Source organism: Strix uralensis, chromosome 16 (genome assembly GCF_047716275.1).
Source record: "Strix uralensis isolate ZFMK-TIS-50842 chromosome 16, bStrUra1, whole genome shotgun sequence".
Lineage (NCBI taxonomy): Eukaryota > Metazoa > Chordata > Aves > Strigiformes > Strigidae > Strix > Strix uralensis.
Genome location: NC_133987.1, coordinates 5335858 through 5355645, shown reverse-complemented (window position 1 = coordinate 5355645; position 19788 = coordinate 5335858). Strand labels below are relative to the sequence as shown.

General features: G+C 49.0%; 1 protein-coding gene across 3 annotated transcripts in view; it reads left to right on the top strand.

Moving 5' to 3' along the window:
• LMF1 (lipase maturation factor 1) overlaps positions 1-19788 on the top strand; it is a 203101-nt gene that overhangs the window by 172622 nt on the left and 10691 nt on the right. For all 3 annotated transcript variants that reach the window (XM_074886014.1, XM_074886015.1, XM_074886016.1), the window contains 4 exons: positions 2736-2913; positions 5554-5707; positions 8794-8977; positions 18640-18752. In XM_074886014.1, the coding sequence (XP_074742115.1) occupies positions 2736-2913; positions 5554-5707; positions 8794-8977; positions 18640-18752 (629 nt within the window). The remainder of the gene's footprint in view (positions 1-2735; positions 2914-5553; positions 5708-8793; positions 8978-18639; positions 18753-19788) is intronic.

Here is a 19788-nt window from a genome sequence, read left to right as displayed (position 1 = left end):
TACACAGTGGAGGTGATATCTGCTGGTACTTCTCTGGGCTTCCATCATCCTGGCCAGAGGAGAACCTGCAAGGTTCACTAAGATTTCCTCTTTGCTTTTTGGTGTTTGTTGTGGGGTTTTTATGTATGTTGGAGAAAGTTTGGGATGGTCTCCAGCTCCCAAGGAGTCTTGTGTTTGACATGAGTTGGCTCTTCAGGGAAGCTGGGTTTCCTCCAGAGACCCACTGTCCTCGGGTGCAACATGGGCTGGAGGAGCAGCAGAGAACTTCAGCTGTGCCTCTGGGGTCTGTGGTCGGTCCTTCAGCTTCTGCATCTCCTCAGGGTTTCTGAAAGATTCGTCACTTGTTCACTGAGAGGAGGAGACCTGCGGCGGGGCCACGGTTATTTTGGCAGGAGCGTGGTCCACACAGCAGCTCCTCTGCCTGCAGCGGGATGCTGGGGCTGTTGTGGGTTTGCACGCTCAGTCTTGCGCTGTCTTGAAAGTCTTCCTTGACCACATGCACTAAAATTGTGAGTAAACAGTGCAGGGGAGGATGAAGTTCAGCTGTGTGAATGGGAGAAGTGTTCTTTAAATAAAATAATAGTGGTGCCAGTCAAGGTTACAGCTTTCAACCCAGCTGGAAGGTGGGGAAGTTCTCATTAGTTGGTCTGAAGGCTGAAAAATAAATGACTTTCTTACATCAGGGCATTATTTCTCGACGTGTAATAGATTAAGTCAGCTTCATAACCTTCATTTTTTATGGATAAGGTGGCGGGACTACTTTCCTTTCTTTCCTTTTTTCCGCTTCTTTTGTTTCAATGTGTCTGAGGAACAGCTAGTTAATTAGGGCTGAATCCTAAGTAATGTGACTAATGGGAGAAGAATCCAAATCAGCCTCAAAACTCAAATAGTCCTGAACAGGCATCAGCTGCTTTTCTCTTCTTGTCTTTGTGTGCCTGGATTCCCATATATTGTTTTATGCCAACATGCTAAATCGCGTCTGACACGTTCCTTTGTGACCGCTGCGATGGCTGGGCGGCCCCGGGGAAACCCAGATGTGTCTTCACGGCCGCTGCCCCAGGGTTGGCTTCGTTTGACACGTCGTTTCACTGGCACTGGAGCAAGTTCACACGTCCGTTCTGCATCTCTCGGTGTCAGCAAGGTTGAGCTGGAAGCGATCCCTTCTCTCGTGAAACGTGGAGCAATTAAATGCTTCAGATGCTTTCGGTTAAAAACCCCATTGTGTATGAAAGCAAAGATTTTTGAGTCTGTCGGGTCTCAGCATCCTTGGCGGTGTCAGTGCAGCACGGGCTTCCTCCTTCCAAAGGTTAACGGGCAGATGGGATGAAATTGGACTGCACGACACGCGGGATGATGCGCCGTGGGTTAGGAGCAGAGATGTCTGTGTGATGCCAGGAACTGCATATTTGGAAGATGCTTATGTGTTGGGGGACTTGTGTGCCCCGGCTGGCAAGCACTAAGGTGACACCCCGGCGGTGAAGATAAACGTGGTGTTAAAACACAGCGGGAGGGGTCGGTCTGGTGGAGCATGAGAAATGTTAGCGCCGCTGTACAAGGTCCTGGTGAGACCCATCTGATACCCTCCGTACGGTCCTTGTCAGCACCCAGAAAGATGGACTGAGCTTTGCTCGGGTTGAGGGCATGGCTGCGGGAATGGGCAGGCAGGGACGTCCTCTGGGAGAGGAGACCAGAGCCGTTTGGCGTGCTTTGAAGTATGAAAAAGGAGAAGGGATGTAACTGTACAAATAAAACAGCAGGGTCTGTGAACAGGTGAAATACTGACCTAGAAAAAAATGAGGATGTATAGACCGGGCTTGAATAAATTTAGGCTAGAAAAATAGAAATTAAAAACAACAGTTGTGAGGCAGCAGAAATTGCTCCATGCATTCGGGTTTATCTTGAGCTCTAATGAAAGGCTCTGGCTGGGGGTTGGCAGGTGCCTCGAGCAGGGATGTACCTCCACCTTCCCCGTGGCTGACATGGCGAGGAGGTGACATCTTACAGCTGCAGAATGAAGCCCTGTGCTGCAAAGCTGTGATTCATGACCAAGGTTAAACCAGCAGTGCCCAGAGACGAGCGCTGGATGCTCATTAGGACTTGCTGGAAAATGGCAAAAAGGTGCCTCATATTTTTCAAGTCATTGTAAGAGTAAGACAAAAAATAACATGTGCCTACAAAAAGCCTTTCCCAAAGTGTACAGATATTTATGGAGACTCCTCCAAAGGCTCACAGATTTTTCCACTTTCTCTGCCTTACACATGCAAGACGTTCTCCTAAACGGCCAATAAAAGCTAAAATTAAAAAAAAAGAGCCTCTTAAAAAATACACACTTCTATATTTAATGCTGCTCTTTAATTAGAAGTTCCAATATTTCCTCCTGAAGGGTTTCAGGAACGTTGCTGTCACAGATACATCGGCATAAGCAGGAAGCAGACGATTCCCCAGGGGCCAAACCGCTGCGCCGTCACCGGGAGCACTATGGAAATCAAGTCACACTATACCCTGGCTGATCTTTCTTCTGCTGAAAGCAAAGGCCAAGCTCACGTTGCAAGCTGGTGGGGTACATTTGGGCTGTAGCCTGGGCAGGGAGGGAAAGGTTTGCCATCACTGTTGCAATCATGGAAAATCCACAAAGAATGTGCTGGGGTGCGAAAATCCATCCAGCGTTTCCTTCACCACACTCTTCTGTTGTCATTTAACATGCAACACCCTCTGCTACCTTCTTTCCCGTTTAGGTGCTTCTGATACTAAGTGGCAACCTGAGTTTCCTCAACTGGCTGACCATCGTGCCCAGCATCGCCTGCTTCGACGACACCAGCCTGGGCTTCCTCTTCAGCTCCCGGCCAGGAGGGGTGAAAGAGCGGGTGGTGCAGATGCAGCTCAAAGATGCAGCCAGGGAGCAGCTTCCCCTGGGTGAGTTATTCCCAGAAGCGGGGAGAGGTTTCACTGAGGTGTGTTTGGTGTGCTTATCTCAAAAGCCATCACCTTCTTCTGGAGTAAACCTGGGTGGGCAGGGAGGTGACTCTGCCCCTGCGTGGTCTTCTCTGTGGGTTGGAGGGTGCCTGCGCCTCGGGGGCTGGGTCTGCACGAGCACCCCGCTTCCCGGGTTAAGTTACTGGACATGAGGTTGGTCTTCCAGAAAGAACCAAATCGATTGTTGATCTGTTGTGGCTCCACCAACTCTTTTGCTAACTGGGAAAGAGACCTGGCTGCTGGGAAAGTGGCTGTTCCCCATTCAGTGTCCTGCTTGGAGAAGGCAAGAGGATCAGTGGCTGGGGCAGCGTGGGCACTGTCACGGCAGGGAGCGAGTTCTCCAGGGCAGGGAAGAGCTGAACTGATGTTCATATCGTGAATATGGAAAAGCAAATACAAGGGGGTTTGTAACTAAACAAAAGGGATGAATGTGGCTGATGTTTCCTTCTGAATTTCCTTCTGAAGGGAGTTTTCGAGCAGCCCTGTTCCAGAAGATCGCTTGCACAAGCCACACTGGGATATTTTTCATGGGGCTGCATAACAGATGTAAAGTTGTGTTTGTAACATTTTTATAAACCGCATATAAGCAACAAATTGCCTATAATATCAACAACAATCACACATGCTTATTTTTAAATACACTAAACATCTGTCAGAAGAATGAAAAATGTCAACAAGACGCAGCATCTGTCTCCAGTCCTTTCTCATCTACCAAGAAGCACAGCTTATTAACCAGAAGCGTTAGTTCCAGCAAGGCTAACGCAGTTTCATTAAACTTTCTGTGTCTCCTATCTTACATATTTTGCTGGAAGAAATCTTTAACAGCTTTTCCCCTCCGGTAACTTTGCTTAGAGGCTGTGAGAGCCTAGAGCTCTCCTACCATCTGTATTTTTGCATCCAGTCCCAAACAACACTCAAGTTGCACCTTCCTTTCTGGAGGAGAAGCCAAAGGGCGCCTGTTTGCTATGGCACGTGGTGAGTCACCGTGAGGGGGAGGTGGATCCTTTTTTTGAGGAACTTGCTTCTTTTCTGTGATCTTCTCCAGAAAACCTTACTAAGCCAGGGTGCCCAAGCAAGGAGAACCATCCATACATACCACTGCTCTGGAGCGTAGATGTGTCCCTGTTCTGGGCTTTTAAAAAGGGGCAGTCCATAAGTAAAGGGTAGGGTATCTGTAATATTCTGGGTGAATTTGGATTTCTGCATATTTTTTCTGCTAACAAAGCAGAGCCTGTTGAGCTGGTGCTGATGGGCTGTGTGGCAAGAGGCTTGGAGGAGGCCTCACCCTTGGGTCACCAGAGCAGAAGACAGGAGGGTACCCAGCCCTTCCCAGCTCAGGACCGGGTTTTACAAGGCTCTGGCCCCATCCTTGAAGTGTGGGTGTGTGTAATTCCTACTGAGACCTCGAATTCCCATTGCTAGTGCTCAGCCTCTGCCTGCTGGATCCAGATCCCATTGGCTCGTGTCCCATGCTCCTTCCCCAAGTTTTGCTCCGTCCTTGCCACGTAGATTTTTTTTTTAATTGTATTAAACCCTTTTTCTCTATGACTGAGTAGCTGTGACCCCAAGGGCACAACGACGATCAACACTTGCTGAAGGCTGAGCAGGCCGTGCGTGGCCATAAACTGTGACCCTGTGGAGGGCTCTGCGTCTGTACCTGCTCTTTAATTACAGGCTAGGAAGTTCAGCCCATCTAAAAGACAAAAAAAATGCCCAGCAGACTCATACTGCTCTCACAGCAACACAGGGGGCGAGGGGAGGCATCTCAGTGAGCTCCTTCCCAAATCAAATGATTCTCCAGAAATGTTCTCAGACTAAACAATTAGTAATAGCTTCTGAGAGAGGTTCAAATAAACATCCCTCTCCTGCAGAGATAAGGGGAAAGCTACATGCAATTGCTTTGAATCTGATCCTTGGGCTGTTAATGTTAAATAAATTTAAAACGGCCATAAGGGTAGGAACCCCTCAGAGGTCACGTCTGCTTATTTGTCTGGTTGCAGTAGGTGTCTCCTCCGACCGAAATCCAGCACAGCCCTGCGCTGCTCCTGCAAACCGAACACCAAAGCGCTGGTGAAGCTACACACGGCTCATGCATAAACGATAAGCAATAGAGATTTTGCAAAAGAAAAATGAGGTTTGAATGGAGCTAGTGAGTGAGAGGGAGGCAAAGGCAGGGAATAAGTCTGGCTGGTGAGAGAAGGAGGAGGCAGCCCCAGGCAGGAACGGAGCCGCAGGGAGCTGGAGGCACTCCACGCATGGCTTACAAACCAGGAGGGCAATTTTGAGCAAGGTGCAAGTGCCAGCTGTGTTTTTTCCCCTGTATTAAAGCAATGATTAATCTTACATTTTAGACATTTTTCTTTTTAGCCCTTTCTCAGACTATTTAGAGACAGGCAGATCTCTGGAGCGATAGCGTATGGCCCTTGGCAAGGTCGGGTTGATTACGGCGGAGCATTTGTCAGCCCCAGCTCGAGAGCAGCTTTGAGCACTCGGGCAGGGGCCCGGCCACCACGGGGGGGTCGGGCAGGCGTGCAGGGAGTGAAATCACCTTCTTCTGGTCTCCTTTTGTGTCCCGAACAGGCTGCTACATCCGCAAAGTGGTGAACATCTCCTTTGGCCTCCTGATCGCTTATCTCAGCATCCCGGTTGTCCTAAACCTGCTCAACTCCAGACAAGTCATGAACACATCGTTCAACCCTCTCAGAATAGTGAACACCTACGGAGCTTTTGGGAGGTACCTGTATTTTAATGGCACATCCTATAGCTCTGCTCCTCTCTGTGTGCCTTAAACCTAAAGAGAAATCCTTCCAGTAGCCAGTAGACTTGGAATATCTGTTTATGAGAGAGAAGGAGAAAAGGAGCAGGTTTCTTTCCCACTGAATTACATTTTGTTTTCTTTGAGCCACTTTTAGTTTGCTCATTATATGGATATAGCAAATGTAATAGCAGGATGAAAATACCCATAAGAGAGTTCATCCAGTGGATAGTCTTCACCGTCACCAGCCCACTATATTTACGTGAACTTCTCTTCCCCTGCATGCATTTGCTCTCCCTCATGTAAATATTCGCATAAGCTATTGGGTAGCAGGTTTTAGGCCAACAAAAGGAAGTGCTTTTTCCAACGAGTGACTTGGGGAATTCATTGCTACAGGAAACTGTGGAGACAAAAGTATAAATGGCCTCAGAAAAGAACAAGACAGATTGAGAGGACAGGCCCAGCAGCGGTCTGGCTGCTGCCTTCAGCTCAGGAAATCCAGCTTATGGCTGCAAGGTGGGACTGGACGAGGGAAGCATCTCCAGCTGTGTTTGCAACCAGGCTGGTTTATAAACATCTGAGTCTGGGTTTTCTGGGGACAGCTCACCAGGCTTAGGTCAGGCTAGGTTGGGCTCACCATAACCGTTCTTGTGTGCTGTTCCTCCCAGCCTCTTCCTGACCAGGACGACTGAGAAAATGCTGAAAAACAGGGCTTCATCAAAATAACTTGCCCCAGGGGCAACAACAGAGCCAGTCTTTTCTGCATGGACTTCTGGTTTTGCCACCGCCTTGCCGTGGTGGCCATGGGGTGTTCCCCAGAGGTCTGAGCCCGGGGGTGGGATGGGCAGCTCTGGGGTTAGTGGGCTCTGGACAAGGTCCCACAGGAGAAGCCAACAGTAATTAAATAGGTTTTATAAAAGGCAAAGCAGGTTGGCTGTTGAGAGGGCTGGCACAGCGGATGGTGACGGAGAGGAGCAGGTCCACTGTGAGCACTGCAGATGCAGAGGAAACCTGGAGCACATCAAATTAATATGATGTTTTCCCCAGTTTTTCAAATAGCAGAAACTTCTGTGGAAGGAAAAAAGTTAGAAAAAAAACGTGATTAGAAATATCAATGCTAGTTGTGGAAAATGCTGAAGTTTCTTCTTTTTTTGAGAGAGAGGGAGAAATAACCCCTGAACCTCTTTGAAGGTTGGAGTGGTGAAGCTACAGGAGATTGTTTTCTTTGGGTTGTTGTTCTTTTTCTTCTTCAGTCTATGGTTTCTGTTTCAACAGTTACCAGAACCTAAAGAGCATGTGATGAAATGCTGCTGTAATATGTTTGTAATTCCAGCCTATGTAAACCAATAAAAAGAGGATTGCAGCTTATAATGAATATACGATTATGTGAAACTTGACATATTTTGAATCACACAGTAGGAACATACTTTTATTAGTAATTTGGTGTCCCTGATTTACAGTGTGTTTCTAACCATTGGGCAGCTGGCCACGGCTCATAACTCAGCCCAGTGTATAATATGGAACTTGGCTGGAGAATCCAGAAATCTATTAAATGTAGGTAACAATTATAAGCGGAGACGTACAGTATTCCTTGGGTTGTAAGCATCTATCACTGGAAGCCACCAGGGGAGAAGGTGGAGGCTGTGTGTTTCCAAACTTACGGTTTCTTGGGTTGGAGGAGGAAGGACCAAAGTAGTAAAAAATTAAAAGGGTGTTGGGAGCTGGACAGCTTTGATAGGCAGAGTTACGCAGTTATGTGTTCGTTATGGAAAGCAGCTCTCCAGTGGAGGTGAGCGTCACTGACAGGTCATTGAGAACTTGATGATGGTGTTTTCACGTGGGCTTTCCGTGGCCTGGAAGGTTTGCCGTCCCCCCTGCTCTACCACCTTGCTGTGCAGAGAGAGTCCAGCCAAGCAGCAAAGGCTGCCGTGACCTGCCAGAAAGCTGGGGTGCTTTTTAACCAAGTTTCTGTTCATTGACTGGATATGGGGGGGCTTTTTTGTTTTCATTTTCTGCTTTTTGGTTTGCATTGGCTTACATGTTCCCTCCTCCTCCTCTTGCTGAGTAATAGCTCCATGAGACCTGTTTTCCAGCCGGGATGGTGAAATGTTTGGGCACGTATAGACAGCTGTTAGTGATGCCCCAAAAGTCAGCTCCTGGTGGTGCTCCATATGGGCCCAGCCGCCTCCCCACGGCTCAGGCAGCTATAGCCAGTTAAGCTGGGCTCACTGCAAGCCTGGCCTGCCCTTTGCCGTGGCCAAGGCTTAAGCCAGAGCTCAGCACCCCGTGGCCAGCGGCGCCGCGGGGAGAGCCGGGCTCGCAAAGGGGACACTGGAATGGTCCCGGCTGGAAGCTGCTCTGCTGATCCCACAGCTGGAGGTCTCAGGGACAAACCTTCGAAACGCAGAGGCAGGATTTCTGTGCACAATCACCTGTGAAACTTCCCCTGCAGATAACATCGGTGGCCATGCTGTTAGAACATCCACACGTGCCAGTTACAAGCCTGTATTTTTGCACATGGCACGTGCTAAAAATCTGGAGATGGAGCTGTTTTGTGACCATCCTTCATCTCTGCTTTCTCCTGTCAACCAGGAGCTTGTAGTCGGAGAGCTCTTGTATCATGGGAGTCATCAAAGTAACTGAAACAAAGGTTTTCTTCAGAAACGTGGGACAAACAGAGAAGTTGGTGCAGGTTGAAGATGCTTGTGTGGGACTTGGGAGACACTCGTATTCTCTCAATGTCTTGGACAAGGGTTAGGCTCTCATTTAGAAAGACAGACCCATTGATTTCAGTAGGAATCACTTTTTTGGGCCGTGGTCCTTCCTTGGACTGGCACAACCGCGGTGTGATAGAGGGGAGGGTGGGAGGACGTGAAACTTGGAGTTTTCCATCTTCTTTGCTGCTGGAGAGAGACAAGTCTGCCGGATAGACAGCTTCTCTGTAGCTTGATCCACCAGGGCCCAACTGTACCCTGAGGCCACTAAAGTAGTTGCCATGTTGACTCTCGTGAACCAGCATTTTACATGGCTTCAGACAAATAACAATACCATGTTATGTCCCGCAGCATTACCAAGGAGAGAACAGAAGTTATCCTTCAGGGGACATCCAGCCTGGATCCCAATGACCCCACTGCTGTCTGGGAGGAGTACGACTTCAAATGCAAGCCCGGGGACTTGAAGAGGAGGCCGTGCTTTATCACCCCCTACCACTACCGCCTGGACTGGCTTATGTGGTTCGCTGCCTTCCAGGTACGTGCCTTTGGGTGTCCTGAGACTTGGGTGACCAGGAAAAACAATTTATATGAATTTACTATGTGCTGGGGTGGGTGAAGGGATATTTGAAGCCCCAGCTAAGTTAATTATGTTAAAAAAACCCTAAAAGCTTGTATTCCTAAAGGATGTCTGCTGCTAGTGTAATGAAACTCTTGGAAACTTTATGTGAGGCTTTTTAATTGTTTCTCGGCAATAACAAGAGTAGAAAACCTTGAGAAAGCCTCTGGACTCGTGCAGGGGTGGCACGGCGGGGAGAAGCTGCCTCACAGGGTGCCCGGGACTCACCAGGGCTGGTAGCATCCCCCTTGAACCCGCATCCCTGCCGGGGACGCCCCCAGGGACACGGGCAGGTGCTTCCACTGCGTATATACGCCTGCCTGCATATGGACACAGGGTCCCTCAAAATATTTTCCCCATGTGATCTCAGCAAACAGGTGACAGCCATAAATTAAAAAAGTGAAGAGGAGGGAAAACTTGGAAAATTAGTTATTTTATATCTTTTAGCCTATTCTGCAAAATCTCATTTGCGTGAGCATGAGAACTTGGACCGGGTTTTACAAAGCTGGAGCTTACAGCAGTGGTGTGAGGCAAACCCATCTCAGATTATCATGGGCTTTTCTCTTTGTTCCTGTATCCTCTCCCGGCGTATCCTCTTCTCTCACTCCTCTCCCCCTGCCCCAAACTTCTCTGTTTGCTTTCTTTGTGGTATTTTCATTTAGGCGCCTTTTGGATTCCTCAGCGATGACATAACCATCGCTCTTTGGCTATGGTTTTATATTTACCCCGCTAGTTTTTGTGTGCTGGAATTTCATTTAATCTGCATTAGGTATGCTTATCCCTCAGCAAGCTGACAGCAAAGGTTAAAACTCAAGCCAGCAACAGTGCCCAGCATTACATAAAGGTGCAGAAGGTTGAGTGGGAGCTGTTGGTTTAAATCTGGTATTTGGGGAGGGCTCCAGCAGCAGAGAAGAAATCCAGCTCACCCAACCAAAGGTTGTATCTGCAGAGGAGAGAAACGTTTCTGAGATGAGAGAAAGGCTGTTTGTTTCCAGGGCAGGAATATCACGAAGGCTTTAAAACACAAAATTATCTCAGATTTAAAATCAAAGGAGGACGGGGCATAAACACTGATGCATCAGAGGCGAGCGCAGCTGTGCTGGCGCTGAGAGACGCCGTTACACCCCAGCGCCGTCTCTCCACAGAGCTGGGCTGGGTGCTGAGTGACCGCGATGTATGGGACAGCCTGCGGAGGAGGAGGAAGAGGAAGTAACACGGCCTCCTTCGCATCGTTATTATTAGTTTTTAATTCACTGAAAGGTTCCCTGGAGTGTTTCTGTTCGCCTGGGCGCAGGGGGCTGCTGGAGTGCATGCCTGCCAAGGCGTCTGTCCACGCCGTCTGATTAGCAGTAATTAGCGTCGGGGGTCTCCGTGTGGCGGCGGGAGGAAGGTGCTCGCCCCCCGGTCGGGTGGGTGGGTGCCAGAGGTGTGTGTCAGTCAGTCCTGGACTGTATGTGTCCACCAGGATGGGCCTGTTGCCCCTTCCTGGCTGTCCCAGTGTGTGTGTGTCCCGTGCAGCGTTCCCTTGTCCCCTCCTGCCCCTGGGGACTTTCCCGTGACCCCCCCAGTGCACACAGGTCTCTGTGAAGCAATTTCAGATTCTGCTTAGATGAGGTATTCACAAAAGATGCAGAAAGGAACTAAAAAAAAAACCTCTTCAGGGATGACTTATGTCAAAAATAATGGGAAGGCAATTAGCCTAAGCACAGTAGCAAGCATTTTCAAATTTGGATGTTCAGGCATGTAAATACCTGCTTAAACGTAGAAGTAAATCTCATTTGGAGTGGCCAAATGTTTGTTTGAAAACTCTGAGCTGTGTATTTGGTGCCAGCTGTCACCCCTAGGAGAGCTGGCTATCCTGCCGTCCCCCCGGCGCTGCCGCAGCCGGGAGAAGTCGCCGTCGTTCGGGTGTTGTTTAGGCTTGAGGCACACAGAGCTGCAGAAGGGATGAGAAACCAGAAGCTGAAACCCCAGAAGAAGTTTGTGAAGCCAGGCAAGTTTTGCAAACCCTGTACAGTAGTTTACGGAGTCCATAAAACCAAGTTACTTCAGCCTCTGGATTAGATGTAATTTGTTTTTAAAAGTTCTGGATTTTTTCTACGCCACTGCTCGCCGTCTGCCCCATCGCTTCCTGAGCAGGCGGCCGCAGGGCTGGTTTTGCAGTTCGTTGGCGGTGGCCAGGTAAGGAGCTGACATATCCAGCTCTGACAGGCTGCAGAAAACCCAGGGACTTGGGGGGAAAATATTTACCATCCCTTTGTGCTGCTCGTGACAGGTTCCTCTTTGCACCTCATCACCGCTTGACATATGACGCCTTCCTCCGCTCAGGGTTTCCTGCGAAACTTTCCACCTTGGCTGTAGCCACAGGATTTGCTCTGAAGAGCCAGAGCACGGGACAGCCGGGTCCTTGGCACGGCTGGCACGGGCCGGCGCGGCAGGGAGCCTCCGGCACGGCCCTGGCACGGGAACGGGAGGAGCCACGGTGCTCCTCCACCTCTGAATTGCAATTTTATTAGTTGACCGCCTCTTAATTACCATTCCAGTAGTGCCATAATTATACATAATGTAACATGGCATTATTTTCCAGGAAACAATTTTCATGATGTTAATTTTATTATCTAAATATAATATGCCTTTTCACTTGTTTTCTAAATCCCCTCTTTGTTTTGTACGTCTTGACATCCCGAGGGTGCTGTAGCTCTGAATTGAAGCCCTTCATTTAGTTCTGGCAGGGACATAACCCGTCCCAAAACATGTCTGCCTTGCTTCTTCCCGTCTGCAGAAGGAGAAAAACTCCATGAGCCGACAGCGGCGTGTGGAAATCTGTGTGACCCTTTTCAGTGGTTTGTCATCTTCAGACAGGACCCCCTTTGCCCCGTCCCCCAGCTGCAAAGTGGGCTGGGGTGGCCTCAGCAAAAAAAATGTGGTCAGGAGCTAATGTTCAGGTGCTTGTTGTTGAGGTCAGTCACTCCGGATCACCTGCCTCCATCGAAACAATTTAATCCAAGGTCTGAGCCAACTTAATGCACATTTTTAAGAGGAGCTTAATTGGAAAGAACAGCTCATTGCACTTGCAGGTGCCACCAAGGTGTGAGCACAACACAGGACAAGGTCTAAAAGCCCAGCGATCTTGCTGGTTTGCCTCCGAGCAGAGAGGAGAGGTGTGCACGGTGCTCACACAGACGGCAACGGGATGGATCCTGCTCCGGGGAAGCCTCTTGGGCTGAGCGTGCATCACCAGATGAGCACGCTTGTGAAAAAGCGTTGTGAAAAGGCAAACACAATACCATGATGGGCGAGCGGGCCTTTGGCTCACATGGTGTCACCCTCCCACTGCACTCGGCTGAGCACCCGGTTGGGGAAGGATGCAGCTGACTGCTCGGGGTGCGGGAGAGGGACCCGCAGAGAGCAGCGGTGCAGAAACCTTCTCCCACGGCGACAGAGCGAACAAATCCATGTGAGAGTCCTGATGTCAAAACAGGTTTGGAATAGGTTGTCACCTGCTGCAGAGGGGAAAGCAGCAATCTGTTTTCTGTGTCCCTGTGGAGAAGGGAGGAAATAATGGATGAAATGGCAGAATATGATTTAACCTCAAGAAAATTCAGCTTAAATATTAGGAAGAACTTTCACCCCTTGATACTTTATTATGTTAGTGCAAAGACATCCTGTTTTTTACAGAAGCTGGAGACAAATTGTTAAAGCTTTGTCTGTCCTCCAGCTACTGTAATTATTTGACTTCTCGTTTAGGGTGGGCATTTATCGAAGGAGCCCAGCCATCACAACCCAGAGCTGAGCTATGCTGTGCTGCTGGTACGAAAAGCGTTACAGTTTTTGGCAGGCTGTGGGTGGATTCAGCATCGTTGATAAATAGCAACCAGAAAACAAAATACTGCTCATAGTTTTGGGGCTTCAAGTTGGTCACTTTTCCTGGTAGCAGGATGTCTTGGAGTTTACAAAAGCCAGTTGTTTATCGTACCAAAGATTTGTTCTTTACCAGTGGGCAGCAGTAGAAAGCCTGCCAGTGCCCTGAATAAAGAAAAATCAAAGGGAAGGCTTTTCCCCTTCTTACTATGACATGAAGGTTATTTATTCTGTTTGGGGATGGCATTTGGCCAATGTGAAGGCACACGCTCTTGGTGCTTACCAAATAATAACTACTCAAAAAATACCAAAGCTAATGCCATCTTCATATTGTTTTTTAAACCCAGCGTCTTTCGGCGTTGTACCTCGAAGCTGCTCCAAAAGTCTGTGGATGTCAGGGCTGGCACAGAAGCCTCTCAGACTGGTGGCCCATGTCGCTGTGTCCTACAGGGCTCTGCAAAACCCACCACGGAGCAGCATATGCGGTGCTCTGAGAAGCAGTGTGTTTTTTCTAGATGGGATGTATAAGTTTATAAATAAACTTCAGCTGCCTTCCCAAGAGAAGAGAGAAACCTCAGCAGCAGGATTGGTGCTCTGAGGATCCCCCCTGGCTGGTAGCAGGGAGTCGTGATGGAGACTTCACGTTATCACACACGAACTGGGAGAGCTGAGAAAAAGTAACCCTACTTATAGAGAATGCAGATTAATATTTTTGTGAAATATTTTATTCAAGCCTCTGTTATCTCAGTCTTCCAGCAGAAGGTGCTTACAGGAAAAAGCTGCATGGCAGCAGAATGGAGGAGGAGGTGTGTGTAACGTAATAAAACCTAAACCTCATGCGCAGTGCACTAAGCACAGCCTTTTACATTTCCTTTCTTCCCCCTTCTAAAAATACAGGCCTCAATTCACTTCCATTTTCCATTGCAGCATTCATACATTTTGGTCCATGTTCAGCATGTAAGAATTTTATTTTCTTCTTTTAACTGTGATTACTTGTCTCCCTGTGAATATGAATAATTTCAAACCCCCAAGCTGCATTTAGACAAACTATAGGCTGGATCACAGGCAGACTCACCTCTAGCAGTAATTTTGTGATGGAAGTACCCAGAAACCCAAATAAGACTGATAGCCTATCGTGCTGTGGACTGTATAAATACAGAGTAAGACCTTGTCTATGCAGGGAATAATTATTGTCTACAGTGGCTATTGTATCTCCCTGTCTAGACTCTGTTCTGGAACAAAGTGACTTTTCTTTCCAAATACCGAGGTGATACGGGAGCTATGCCAGGTGCATGATTTCCCTGTATAGGCAAGATCTAAGAGCCGGTTCCCAAAGTCTTGCTCCGCTCTCTCACGCAGCCTTTTATTCCTCAGCCCGGACCTGCTGCTTTCCCAAGAATTTCCTAATAGGACGGGCTAAGGGATGGCTTTTAGTGAGGCTTGAGAAACTGCCCCCGCTGAAATACTATACGCTGAGCCAGGCCTGCGGAGAAATGGCTTGCCTCTTTGGGAAACTAATAGAAAGGAGGGGATGTGGTTATTGGAGATAATGAGAAAGTGATGCGACCTGACGTAGCCTTTGACCTTCCTTGGTTAAGTCGCTTGGGTAGCGGGAGGGTAGCAAGCGGCGGTGAGCTGGAATATTATAAAAAAGCCAAGGGTTGCATTAGTTACGCCCTCTTTTCTGTGGGATGTGGATTATTTCTCCAGCTGATAGCTCAAGTTCCTTAAACAGCAACAGTTGAAGGCCCTCAGCTACCAAAGTGGAAACAGCAGCGTAAACAGCAATGTGAGTATTGGGTGAAAATATCCAGGACGGTGGAGTTACCGCTTCACACCCCGCAGTGGGTAGGCTGTGACGTGAAAAATGCCCCTTATGACATAGCGCGGGAAATGTAAACCTCCCCTACCCCTCTGTCACCCGCCCTCACACACCGACGCCGATCTGAAACCGGCCAGAGCTCCCAACCATGTGAAATAATAATGCTGGGCTCCCGTGCCAAGTTTCCAGCTGTTTCCACATGTGTATCTCATACTTACCTCCTCCCGTGCGCCTGTGCCAGGACCGAGATTCAATAAAATGCCATACTAATCCGCAGTCCTTTTTCATTAAATGACCAATTAAAGCTAGAGGAAAAGGGTTCTTATTATTATTATTTCAGTTGGGAACATGTCCCCTGTAGCACGGGGTGGTTTTTATGTGTATTTTTTGCGATGATTATATTCTCTTCTACTTTGTTATCTCTGCAGAGTTTTGTTGCTACTGCGTCTGGTTTGCCCCCAGCTCCTCGCCGTTGCCTGACTTAGCGGTGATTTGGTTTTAGATTCTGTAAAGTTATTAAAGACTTCTGTATACAGGTTCATATATTCAAGGTGAGAATGCCGTGTTTATACACTGGTAAAGTGTGTAAGTGGAGAGGTCAGAGAACATAAACAGTTGGAGTTGGCTGCTCCCGGGAGGTGGTGGTACCCCGGGGTGCTCAGCGATGCTCAGCTCCTTGTGCTGGGCCGTGTGCGGGTGGGGAGAAGGAGCAAACCCCCGTCCCAGAGCAGCGTAGGCAGCGAGACGGGCACGGGAAGCCCAGGGGAAGCAGCTATCTGAGCACTGCTCAAGGCTGAAGCCCGTCAGGAAATAAAAACTCCTGAGGTCTTAACACTTAGTCCCAGGTCCTCTTTGTTAGCCCACTGTGATATACCTAAAACCTGATTTTTTGGAGGTCTCGAGAGCTGGTGCCAGCTGTAAGAACAGTTAGAGATGATCCGGCTTGTTGGAGAGCAGCGCCTGCTGCGTTTCTGAGGGTCTTTCCATGAACACAGAAAGGCTTTGGCTTTGTGCTGAAGGTAGCCTTGCTGTGGGAACCCCAACCTCTGCCCGAGCTGCCTTTCTCAGGCATTTTAGTTGGGCTGATGATGGGTTTTTTTGTGTTTAGGTTCATTAGTTGCTTTCTATGCTAAAACAGAAAGAAAACTCTCAAAAGATAGAGTCTTGTCTGTGTCCATGTGGGCTGCACCTCGCCAGGGATGCTCTGTTCAGGGTTGGATAGTGAGTTGTGCAGCTCGGGGCACATTTCATGCTCCAACCAGCACCCTGCACAGGCTGGGTGGGTCACTGGTTCCCCAGTAATCCCAGCACGAGCACGGCACAGGCCCCGCGTGACACGAGGGGAGCTGCACCCCCAGCTTTTGGAGGGCAGGAGGCAGGCGTGGGAGTCTCGGTCCATGCCCATGTCTTGATGGAGACAGAGCAGCCCAGGGACCTGTTGAGGGGTCGGTCCCCGTCTGCTGGTCTTTGTGCTCAGTGATGATCCAAAACCTAAAGCTGAACCCAACACGTGCGTGCCTGCCCACCTTAAGGCAACGTGTGCATCTATCCTGGCTTTTCTTTTTTATTAATCCACTGGATGATTCAAGCTCTCACCCCTGTTTTACACGCTCAGAGCTGGCAAAAGCAGAGCACCACACCAGGCCCCATCCTGACCATCGCAGGTCTGCAAACAGGGTTTGGGTCTGGGTCTCACTGGATCCACGGACAGAGGAACCGTCACCTTCCCGCCCTGTGGTGTGATGCTTCCCTGGATGCAGCCCAGATCTCCTGGACTCTTTTTTTTTCCCCTCCCTTTGCCACCATATCACTTTACAGAGTAATGAGTTAAACAGCACGGTCGTTAGTGCAGCTCCGGCTCCTGCGTGCTCCGAGCATCAGCGGCGTACGATATCTAAGCCTTCGTGCTGGGGGGAGTGGGGGGAGCTGCACCGGGTGGAAATTTCTCACCGCAGACTTTGCTGGGGCCAGACATGTTGTAAATTTTACAAGAAAAACACTTTACAAACCAGAAGTCCAACTCTTGTGCGTATGGAGCTGCTAATTAACAATTTGGAGACCATGTGAGCCAGGGAGCCAGTTCCACCATTACAGAGCCTCATGGTTTTGAATCAGGCTTTGAAGATTTGGGATCCTCCATAAAGCTCTAGCTCCGGGAGTCTGGTGATTTCTTTTTCTGTTCTTCTCCAGCTTCTCCCCAACTCACGCGCTGGAACCCTTACACCTCCCAGGCCCTCCTAGAAATAGCACTTTAAATTATACAGAGCACTTTAAAAAGGGATCTCTGGGGAGGAACAGGATGCTGAAGGGCTGACTCGTGATATTTGATCATCTGCAATTGCTGCTGCACCTCTCGGGAGGTCCCTGCTCCCAGCCAAGGATGCCCCGGGGTCCCAGCATGCCACCCACCCTCCCAAAGCCCACCCTGAGCTGAGCACCTCGGGCGTCACCAAGCCGTCGAAGGACATGGATGCGCTCGGTGCGACCGGGACTCTTGGCGTGAGTTGTCCCGTGATGACGCGGTCGGGCCCTTGGCAGGGCTGCTGCCGGCTTTTCCTGCAGCCCTGCCAGCCCTGGCAGGGTTATTGCAAGACTTGCAAGGTTTGAGTTTAACATCTCGCGTGACGCCAAGCTCCCAGCTCCAGGGCTCACCGCATCTCCCCTCCCAGACCGCTGTGTCGGGGCCATGGTGGCCTCAGTCCCGCAGGGGCTGAGGTTGCCCTGTCCCTCCTTGAGAGCCACCGCCACCTCCTCTGCACTGGGAAGGGGACCGGGAGATGGGAGATGGGGTGGCAGGGGGTGTTGGTGGAGAGGGGGTTGCGCCGGAGTTTAAACGGAGCTTTGGGGTGGGCAGAGCCGGTGGTGGGAAACACCCCCAGTACCACCAGCTGTCCGTGTTGGTGGTGCAGCCGGGAACAAGCCACATGGTGAGGCAGGACGGAGGCAGGCGGATGGGGAGAGTAAGCTTTTTTAAAAAGTTGTTGGCTTAAATAACTGTGGTTTTCCTCTAAATTGTGATGAGCACAGGTCAGAAACCCTGCGAGGTAGAGCTGCCGCTTGATGGGCCTTTCCACCAGCGTTTGGTGTTTTCCATCTCGTTTCTCTCCTCTGTTTCCCTTAGCAACGGAAATAACAAACTCTACCATTAGAAAAGATTTGCGGAGTAACTTTGCCTTGATGTTCTGCATTAGTCACAGTCCTGCAGGTACAGCTGCCGGGTTTCGCTTTCCCACAGTGTCCCCTACTGCTTGCATTAAAAAATCCATTTAGGTACACAGTAAAAAAGGAGAGGAAAAAAAAAATTGTAATGGAAGTATAAAGCACAGAAAGTCACCCGAAGAGGAAATGCTTTTCATGGAGCCTCGGCAAGAATCCCTGCGAAGAGCATGAGATGCAGGGATTTGTGGAGGGAGGTAAATGCCAAGTCAAGTCCTGCCACTGGAGCTTGGACTGGGGCTCCCAAGAGCTGCTCTGCTCCCTTTCGGTGGCTGCATGGGTAAGGGTCCAGCACGGGTGCAGGATGTAAGGAGGACAGGTTAGATTAAAGGAAATAAAGAGGAGAAAGGAATCAGGAGTAGAGAAGTCACTCTCTTCTGTTTTCTGTCTGGTAACACGACAGGGAAAGCAGCCTGGTTTAAAAGGATGGACGGATCATCATTTCAAAATGTGATGTTAGTGTTCCTCTGTGGAGCTTGCTCCTAAAAGAAATCAGTAAAATCAAGTGTTTGGGGGGCAGAATAGGCAAGATCACCTCCAGCTATGGTAGATACATATCAACTCAAAAAAGAGATTTATGATCCAAGGTGGAGGAGGAGCAGCAAAAGTCTTTAATGCTAATAACGCTACACGGACACGCCCAGCAGTGCCTAACTTTTTTATTTCCTATTCCTTCCCCAAGACCTATGAGCAGAATGAATGGATAATCCACTTGGCTGGGAAGCTGCTGGCCCAGGAAGAGGAGACCTTGTCCTTGATGGCAATGAACCCATTTGCGGGCAGAGCACCCCCACGGTAAGCTTCAAGTTTTCCTGAGGGAGCTGGAAGTGCCTGGGCTCTGTGTTGTTCCTGTCTTGGATGTGCACACGCAGTTTCTATTGGTGTGTTGGGTTTTGTATTTTATGGTCCCCGGGTGGCCTTTAAATAGGGTGGGTTTAATATGAGTCAGCACCTTAATGCCTTCCTGGTGGGGACACAAGGACCCTTGGTTGAGCCCGTTCCCAGGCAGGTCTGTGAAGGGCTCGGTGTTGCTTCTCTTGGACAGAAATCATGACTGATGAAGTGGTTTCCTGCCCATCAGCTTTAGATTTTTTGCCATGATCACTTGGTGAGCTCAGATCACAACTACCGTTTCTACCGGCCTACTGAGGTATTTCAAAGACAAAACAGCCCTGCAGAAATAATTGGTTTTGTGGACACTTGTCTTGGAAGTGTTTGTGTTTTCAGTGAAGAGACAAAGCAAATATCAGCAAGTGAAAGGCATAGATGAAAGCCCCAAGGTTTTTTACAAAAGGAAATTTTTCACAAAAGTGTCTATCTTGTTGATGAAGTTATTTTTAGCTGAGAAAACATTTTAAAGGGAATTTTGGATCAACTCAAGTAGTATTAAGCTCTTGCTAATATTTTCCATTTGAGGCTCTTAGACTGCACTGCAAACAAGGATGAAGGTTCACAGCACCCTGTGAAATGAACTTCCTCTTGAACCCTGCTGATGTTTTTCAGCTTTAGCACAGTGCATCCCCCCAGACCTTCTGAGGAGAGACTCCTTTTCCAGCTAAGCCACTAAGAACTTCCACCTTTTACCAAAGCTCTTCCCCCGAGATGGTTCACACATCCCAAGAGGTATAAATGTATAAACCCGTTTATACCCTGAGCAGAATGTATGTCCGTATAGAGTCTGCAAAAAACCAGAGCAGAAGCACAGCTTGGAATGCAACCGCTGAGTGAGTTGCCCACCATCATATTTTAATATTTCTAATAACCACATTTCTGGCGTTCCCCAAGCATCCAGCCCTGTCTCATAGTGCACAACCACCTTATCAGAGCATCA